Consider the following 8,972-nt stretch of genomic DNA (forward strand, 5'->3'; position numbering starts at 1 on the left):
CGAAACAAAACAAAGCGCATTAAATGCTGAACTCAAAAAACATAGCACACGTCGAGGACAACGGAGGCATGAACGCGTTGGTGAGTTGCAGCTACCGTGGACGGGCGACCGTTAATGATATTGTAAGCACAATCGTTCATCGTTTAAAGCTAATGTTTTCTACGGACGTGATGATAAACACAGTATCACAACGTTGGCAAGAACTTGCATTAGCTTGATAGTTGTTTACATCATACATTCACATCTTGCCGTTTGATTTCTGATGCTACGGCCAAAAACTTTGTTTGTGTTTGCTTGCTTGTTTTATTGTGAGCTGCTGTATAATCCTTTAATGAGCTGCTACCTAAACAAACCGTAAACCAAAAGAGTTTGACATACTTTGGCTCGTTTACAAGTTTTTATTCTAGTCAAACCAATTTACCTGAGAAATAAAACAGGAAAGGCACATTTCCGAGTTTATGTATTCTAGACGAAAATAGCAGAAACTGATTTCACTGGTAAAACATCTTAGGGAGAATACTTATCACAAATCCTGTGAAGAGTTTTGAACCTTCAGCCTTTTTTTAGGTTATGATTATCATTGAGGTCTGCGCGAGGAGCGCTACAGGAAACTGTCTAGTAGATCTACTGGAGGCAACGTACAAACCAGAATATTCGCGACGGAATGCGCCATGTCCAGGGCTAATCAAGCTATAACCCATGATGTAATTCATACGGTCCGAGGGTTTTAGACTTTTACCTATGGTTCCACATACAGAACGAGTACCACCGTATATTCATCACTAGCCGGATAAAGACTAACTGATTGAATCCCTTCAAGAAACAATGCACGCAATCAATGTACCAAAAAGTAAAATCTCCTGACTTCTTGCTGTAAGATTATATAAATTATCGCATCAATTATTGATATTATTGCATTATCAATACTTATGTATTCTTGTTTTTAGCTTCGTTTGAATGTCAGGCCCATGTGAAATAAAAGCTAGAATGAATGAGTAATATAATTACCTACACGTTTCCCATATATATTCGAGCTAATTCGCACAGATTGTTCGCACTTTTTTTATATCTATTGTCGCTGTGATTTCAACATCACTTTAATAGTACATCTAATTACCTAAGCTGGAACAAAGCTCTTTCATGTCAATCTTTGACACTTTATTAATCACTTCTGCGTAATCGCAACGCGCTATAATATTTAGTTTTAGACGGGTCGTCATATTCCTCGGTGTATAACAACGCACCTTTGTTCCCAATTTTCATCCCAACAAGAAACGTATGATAATATCTACTGCGCGTATCGGTGCGTCCGATTTGCGAGCTGCATAGTGTTAACGAGTAAACAGTAATTGCAGTCAAATTCATTCACTTCGTTACACCTCGGTTGGCCCAACACCTTTCTAGATGGGTAGTATTAGAAGCAAAAGTTATGAGCTATATTCAGTAACTACTAAGTAATTTGCCGACGCAGTATTTCTAGTAAACGTGTATAAACTATATTCCCATACCTAATTATATATATGTAGAAAATATTTCCATATTCCGACTTTGCGTTTGTGGTGCGCTTTCGTTTAACACAAGAAATATTAATAACGTTCTCAACTTGGCCACCCCCTTGTCAAGCTAGACATTCGCCTATTTTCTAAAAGGCATAAGAGAGGACAAGATGCAGTTTTGCGTCGATGCTACATTTAGGTAGTAGCTCTGTGGAACTATTGCGCTTTCATAGGTCGGGCAGCGGTCAACGCAAGTCGACTTTGGAGTTATGGTATGTACACGAAATGGAGCTTATTTCGTATATGTATGTGTGTGTATTTCAAAGAATTTATGCTATTGACAAGGGTTGACTCAGTAGTGTACCACAACTCTATCCGACTCATACAGGTCATGTTAGTGGACTCACGATGACCATTTGCTTCTATATTTTTACCAATTCGGCTATTGTATGACCTCAGTCTCTAATATGAAGAACCAAAATTTCTGTTACATAGCAGGGGTCGTAGCGCATAACTGTATGGAAACGCATGCTGTGCTTTCTGAGGAAGCAACGGCAAATATTAGATAATCAAGAGATTTTGACTAAGCTGCTTGCTCTCGAAAGATAAATTTATTCTCAAGTGCTGAAGTGTTTCATTTTATTTAATAATTAACTTCGAAAAAGCGCTCAGGATGAAATTTTGGCCTAAAAATGGGGAGTTGAATGGAACTTGAAGCCGGGCGGTTGCAGCATAAAAATTTAGCTTTACTACTTTTTTTATCAATGGTACTCTCAGATGACCTTGTCTAAGCAGTAGCTACATCTTACGCAAGTTATAAAAGGCACTATAAAATTCTAAAGTTACAAGAGATCGTACAATGTTCTCAAAGCGATTATATTCTTCTCACGAATATAAAATTTTCTAAAAGGCTGCGAACGTTACTCTATAGTGATAAGCTAAATACAGCAATCAATGTTTATTTCTGTACGATTAGTATCATTCGAGCTAATATGAGCTCGTGTTGCTTCTCCACATTTGTAAAAGTCGGTTAAAAGAAGAGTAATTGATCATTTCCTTATATATTTGACTCTTCTCTGTAAAAAAAAACGGTAATCGTTTGTCATGTAAGAAATTTATGCTCCACAAATGTGAAGTAGTCTGTAGTAACGGGCAGTTTCAGAAAGCACGCCTCAGATCGAGGCACTATACACAAATATCATTTACGGCTCATGATTGTTGGTAAGCTTCATTCTCCTATTAGATTCGTTCTGTTGTCACACCCGCGTCAAGTGCTCTCTCACCTGAAATCCATGGAATAAATCAAACTAGTTTTTTGTTCCATGTAACCCCCAACGATGCATAACGCACTCTAATGGTAATCTATAACTAATAAACAGAACGAGTAATATACAAAAGGAAAACCAAGTATAGTCTATAATGAGTAATGTGAGCTTATAAGAAAGCGCTATGCCCTAGATACAGCAGTGTAGAGGAGGATACAGGAGTAACAAATACAACCCAAAATAAATACTTTTTTGGCATGGCATTTGATTTAATTCCAACTTGCCATTCTTAAATGTGCCTTCACTATTCAACGAGACTTATTCTACTTAAAACGTTCTGCTTACTTTCGCACAGATCGTCAATGTATACTTCAGACGAGCAGAGAGCTCAGCAGGACACGCCTGATGCATCGTCGCCAACGAGTACGTGCGAAAGTTTTTCAGCTTGTCAATGTACGAGACAGCTCCCATAAGAGGACAGAGAATGATCTTCGTGTGGTCGCGGAAAAAGTTCAGCTGTAACGTGCCATTGGATAGAAAAAGGACAATCGCCGACTGAGTTCGGAACCAAACACGCAGGTAAGGAACACGCGCCACGTCGACACAAGCTGGAACCGGGACATCCGCACCGGCTGTCATCAAGTGCTGTTGCATATATTGCCTGTAACGATGAGCATATCAATAAAATCAATGAGTCACGATAATTTATTGCAATGATGTGATTTTTTCATATTGAATTATTTGTGTGATGTCGTGAAAGCGTGCGTGATAGTGGCATTGCTATTGTTAGCTGACTATGTAATCACATTAGCAGTTATGTAACTGAAAGTTAAGCTAGATGATAGGTGGCAGCCTGCAAAGAACAAACCTGAAGTATTTAAGGAGTACGACTTTCTTCTCTAAGTCCTTTGGGTACGCGTCGATGGTGTGATAACTTTCGCGATTCTGGTGATCGATAAAATGGACCTGCTTGTCGCCGAGAAGTACCATACGTGAGTGGTCATTGAAGAGGACGGCAAGGGAATTGTCACAGAGTTGATAGCCGAGGCCGTACTTGTCCGTATAGTCGACCCATTTTGAAACCCAGTAGACGGGCATCGCCGCGGGATCAGCCGCATTGTCTTGCTCAAGGGGTAACAGTTCTGTCTCAACGAAGCCGCTTTTAAGAAGAGCTCCCAACTGTTCTTCGAGCGAGTTGATGTGTTTCAGAGCGACGTCTTTATCTTCGACGCACTCCCGAGACCCGCTGCCTCCATTGGCGATTGGCGGCAGATTGCCGGCGTTGAATTCACGCAACGGTCGACGTGCCGTGCTAGGATTGAGTCGAGGTTCGGTCGTCAGAATCGATTCAGGTAGAGCGGCCGGCAGAGCGCTTTCTGTGAAGATGCCGTGACTCAATGCAGCGACGGCCGTCGGACGTTTCTTTGGGTTTTTCTGCAGCATTTCCTCGATCATAGCCTTAGCAAGCTAAATATATTTTGATATAATTTGATTAGGTATAAAATAGCTTTGTCTTCTCAAGATCATCTATATCCAGCCGTTATGAATGGTATCTGTTTGCTCTTTATTGTTACCACTACCGTATACTCGATACTAGCTGTCAGCCGGTCAGTTACTTCACAGGTTAAAAGACGCCGGCTATTATTTATCGATTGTCGACCTAAATCGACACTCTCTGAACTTGGTGGATCCCAGATCTAATATGCCCATCTAATTATTATACGCACATCCCATAAAACATACGTATCTTGGATTATGTGCATTATTCCAAAGATCTTTATTATATTATACATAACTTACACTACAAAAAAGTCCTGATATAGCTTTCTTAATCATCATCAATTTTCCTTATTTCCCTACCATTGTCGCTGCAAACGGTATTTAGCAGCCGCGGTTTTCAGTCTTGCTAAAACTTACTTTTTTATCTGGACGCATACTATAATCAACCTAAATTTATTATATAAAAACCAAGTTCGTTCAGCAAACAGAAATTCTAATTTGACATACCGGTGGAACTCGGACAGGGTCGATGCAGTATTCAACCTTTTGAATTTTCGCATACGTTTGTCGAAGATGTGGAGTTTCAAACGGAGGCTTGCCGACCAGAAGTGTGTACAGGATGCAGCCACACGACCAGATATCGACCTGGAATACAATGGACATAAAAATGTTAATACCAGTAACTGCTCGTCGTGTATCTTGACAAACGATTTACCCATGATAAGACGCGTAATGTGGTTAAACGATAAATATCATTGATTACCTCGAAAGAGTGGCCGACTTTTTCGAGGATTTCTGGAGCGATATAGTTCGGTGTACCGCACAATGTCCGTCTTCTGTCATGATCGCCATCAATCTCTGTCGCCAAACCGAAATCGCCAATCCGCAACTGAATGTCCTAGAGAACGAAAACAAGCCGAGAAGCGAAACGAACGTCTGATCATTATAATGTAACTCCTTTTATGTAATTAAAGTGTTTCATACAAATAATGAATCTAGTTTCCGTAAATTAAATGATGCAAAACATTTTATCAAATACTACTCACGAAAGAAAATGAAAAATCTGAAAAGAGACTATAATGTAATTTATGAAGTTACATATGCCGTACAAGAGTGTGCTTTGATATTGCATGAGTTAACGTATCGGTTTCTCAATACACTTACCCCAGTGAGGAAGAGATTTCCGAGCTTTAGATCCCTGTGAATAATATTGATATTGTGCAGATAAGATACGCCTTCCAATAGCTGATGCATGAAATATCGCGTTTCATGGTAGGTAAGCTGCAATACAGTACCGCGGATAATAACGAGAAAAATTAGAACAGAACATTTAAACGCCGATATACATTATGATGAGGCGTTGGTGTCTCGTACATGAAATCGCGCATCAAACCCCAGTCAGGTAAAGCATATGGCTCTATTGTTACAATATAAAGAAATCTGCACCTTTTCTTGCGACTTAGTCAAAAGCTAATTAGTATTTGAATTTTGCCACTTACCCGGCTTCGCCTCTTAAGCACTTCCATCAGCGATCGCCGTTTGCATAGCTCCAAAAGAACGTAAACGTTTTCAGAGTCCTCGAAGTGCGAATAGAATCTACACCAAAAGAGAAAGCGGCCAAAAACACAATTTAGAGCACACGAGTTAGTTTTACTACAGATAAGTCACAAGGGCCCAAAGCATAGACATGTCGGTAAGCATCCAAATAAATTTGCGGTATGTATTATTAGCTAACCCCTATTCTATAACACATACTTCACAATGAATTTGTGTGAAAGTTTCCGATGAATACGTATCTCCTGTAGCATCTTTTCCTTTTGATGTGGCTTTGTCAGCATACTTTTGTGAACCACCTAAAATAAATTATATTATAACAAAGGCTATTATTTTGCAAAGAAACTTGAATTTGATAAATGGTTAATTGATATGAATTTAGCATACGTTTGGAAAAATCGGTACTGTAGAGTACTTGCCCGGTTAGTACCACTTTTTTTAATAGAACCTACTCACTCATAATATCTGACACATCGATTTTCACCCACTTCGCAAGGATATCGCATATACTATAACATACTTCGCGTAGCCTCTTTTAGGGCTACACAAGTGAATTTGTACCAGAAAATGATAATTAACTCAAATAAAACGACTGTCTAAAATGGGTACTTATATTCAAACTCTCCGTAGACATCACGCTACTATAGAGTTTAGTATATCATCACAAGAATATGTCTAAAAACTACTGTTTGCCATGTATATGGACTGGAAAATTCTCCTGCTGTGGAGTATAAGAAATGGAAAGAGCCGAAGATACTTACTTTACAGGCTGAAATTCTGTTACTCTCCAGATTGCGGACTTCCCAGCACTGTGCAAATCCTCCCTAGAATACCAACAAACAAGCATACATTTATAATTAGCTATTTTGACTCAGTCGTTCATATAATAATAGAAATAACCCCCAGGTAATCACTAAACCTATTCTACCAGTTTGGTGCGCAAACAGAGCCAGTTATGAAATTCCTCAATACGTTAAATGATAAGTAAATGATTCAACCATATTTTCCCTATTAGTACTATTATAATATAGGAAACTATATATATAATATAGGAAAAATCGAGAGAAACTGAGGCATGTGCACCTAATGTAAGATGACAGCAAATACATTCGTGATATCTTAAGCCACCGACAATATCGTATTGCCCTATTGGGTATTAGGTGGCTATAGGTGATAAGCACTTTAGTAGCCACTACGTATATTCACAGGATACATTCGACTCCCTGCTGAACTTCCATAAACTTAACTCTGTTGTGCATAGCATGTCATTAAGATGCGCGATAGGATTAATCAGACGTATATTGTTATGACCGACTGTATGTTATAGTTTGCTAAGCAAGGTTGCATGCCTCACCATACTTCTTAAACGATCGTGATCTTGAAAAATGCTGTGCGAAATTTTTCTTAAGATGGATCAATTTTCCAGATATCCAATAGAATTGCAACCTATGACTTTTCTTGAAATTCTCACGCAAGAGAGCTTAAACGTTGTGCTACTTCAAAGATAGGTAAAAATCGCCCCCCTGCGTATTGTGCCAAAATGAACGATATGGAAGTAGCAACAATTTTAATTGTGCAATATTTCTAAGACCCAGTTTATCACTTAGTCCATCTGCACCTAAATTTTTCTCAATGGGAAAAAAATCATACACTAAAATGATGAAATTTTCAGACCGTGTTAAGAAGTGTATAATCAAGTGCAAAAATATTGGGTGTAGGTGGTCAGGTGCTCCACCAGCAACTTGTGTTTCCGGCAACAGTGGTCCCCAGGACTAGGCCATGAAAAGACAAAACTTCTGTTATGTTTAGTAAAAAAAAACGCAGTGTATTCGATTCGCTTTTTAGAAAAAGAAAAAATACATACGTACAACCAAAGTGTGATCGATCCAATCGTTGTTGAATCGCTACGTAATGTATATAATCTCTATCACCTCCTAAATAACCATGATCTTGTAAAATGTCGTACAAAGTATTATGAAAATGCATAATTTTTTAGATCTCCTGTAGAATTACTATCTACAATACATCCTGGAATCTTCGCATATGAAAGCGTACACGTAGCGAGACTTCAACAGTGGATAGAAATCGGGTCATAACGGAATTGAACATCATAGAAAAGGCAACAATTAAAATAAATATTTAAATTTTTTTATGCTAATTTTCTTTTTACCTATAAGACATGGTTTATCAACTCATATGTTTGCATATAGATTCTTCACAATGGGGCAAAATCACACATTAGAAATAAACATCTCCAAATCGTGACGGGGAACGTGTAATCAAATGAAAACCGTTAAGATCCTCGTAGCTGCTCTGTGGCCAGTCACCATACAAGCGATAGTAGCGCCCCAAGACCAAGCTGCAGAGCCGTCAATCTATTCTCCGTTTCAAATTTTTCGCAAAAAAGAAAGTACCGCACATTCAATTTGCGTTTTAGAAATAACGAAAAAAACGCACCCGATAGATTCCATTCTTGCTGAATCACTATATCATGCGCAAGATATCCATTTAAATTTTTCGTTTGTGCATTGTGGAACAATAGACGCCAGCAGGAGCGACACTTGCGAACAAACTTAAAGTTAACTTGTAAATGGTTTTGCTTGTTTGGAGTGACCTACACATAATACATTCACTAAAATATAAGTAGATCGTTGTAATCACATGGCGATGGCTGTGAGTTTCGGAGGGACCTTTAACAATACTTGGCACCCAACGCATATCCTCAACTGAAGTTCGTGTGGGATGCTGTTCATCTCAACGGAGTAGAATGCGGTGCGAATCGTGAAAAGCATACCTTTCCAAGGAAACGGCCAAGCTTATATTTTTCGGTACCATTCTGAAGAACTGCATCCGCTGGAAATGAAGGGCAAGTCTTTTTGGAAGTTTGCTTCGGCTCCATCTGAAACTGCCGGAAACTGACTTTTTCTTACAATAATTCCTCGACCTCCCGCTTCGGATTTCTACCAGAGAATGCTTCTACCGGCCGTAATCCCGCGCCAAGGTAGACAATTTCAAAATTTAAGATGGCGACCTTCACGCATGCGCTGTCGTCGCATACAGCAGACGAGATTGCAGAATACTAGAGTGCCGCGAAATTCAAATCAGACAGATCAACTAGTAAATCCATAAAGGCTAAAAAAGACTGATGTACATTTAA

At 39.0% G+C, this 8,972-nt stretch overlaps 1 protein-coding gene and 1 long non-coding RNA gene across 3 annotated transcripts; one reads left to right on the forward strand and one right to left on the reverse strand.

Annotated features, from left to right (window-relative positions):
- Nucleotides 1–33: 33 nt before the first annotated feature.
- LOC111270734 (uncharacterized) lies at nucleotides 34–3,253 on the forward strand. 2 transcript variants are annotated; one of them, XR_002686442.2, is made up of 3 exons: nucleotides 34–122; nucleotides 568–850; nucleotides 3,117–3,253. It is a non-coding gene; the product is annotated as an uncharacterized LOC111270734 (long non-coding RNA). The 2 variants fall into 2 exon arrangements; XR_015315057.1 differs by having other exon boundaries at nucleotides 568–873; nucleotides 3,117–3,230.
- Nucleotides 1,137–8,813, reverse strand: polo (Serine/threonine-protein kinase polo). The gene is made up of 10 exons (XM_022851108.2): nucleotides 8,610–8,813; nucleotides 6,577–6,639; nucleotides 6,017–6,114; nucleotides 5,761–5,857; nucleotides 5,426–5,542; nucleotides 5,025–5,159; nucleotides 4,769–4,906; nucleotides 3,630–4,228; nucleotides 3,107–3,422; nucleotides 1,137–2,779 (listed from the first exon to the last, which is right to left on the reverse strand). The coding sequence occupies exons 1-10, from the start codon at nucleotides 8,712–8,714 to the stop codon at nucleotides 2,753–2,755; spliced, it is 1,695 nt and encodes a 564-aa protein (XP_022706843.1). The 5' UTR covers nucleotides 8,715–8,813; the 3' UTR covers nucleotides 1,137–2,752.
- Between the last annotated feature and the right edge of the window lie 159 nt (nucleotides 8,814–8,972).

This window comes from Varroa jacobsoni, unplaced genomic scaffold (genome assembly GCF_002532875.2).
Source record: "Varroa jacobsoni isolate VJ856 unplaced genomic scaffold, vjacob_1.0 contig00068, whole genome shotgun sequence".
In the NCBI taxonomy this organism is placed as follows: Eukaryota; Metazoa; Arthropoda; class Arachnida; order Mesostigmata; family Varroidae; genus Varroa; species Varroa jacobsoni.

Coding starts and splice junctions, on each gene's coding strand:
- polo (XM_022851108.2), bottom strand. CDS start 8,714: ATGGAGCCGAAGCAAACTTCCAAAAAGACTTGCCCTTCATTTCCAGCG. Junction 6,640..8,609: donor TTGGCCGTTTCCTTGGAAAG/GTATGCTTTTCA, acceptor TTGGTATTCTAG/GGAGGATTTGCACAGTGCTG. Junction 3,423..3,629: donor GTACTCCTTAAATACTTCAG/GTTTGTTCTTTG, acceptor TCATCGTTACAG/GCAATATATGCAACAGCACT.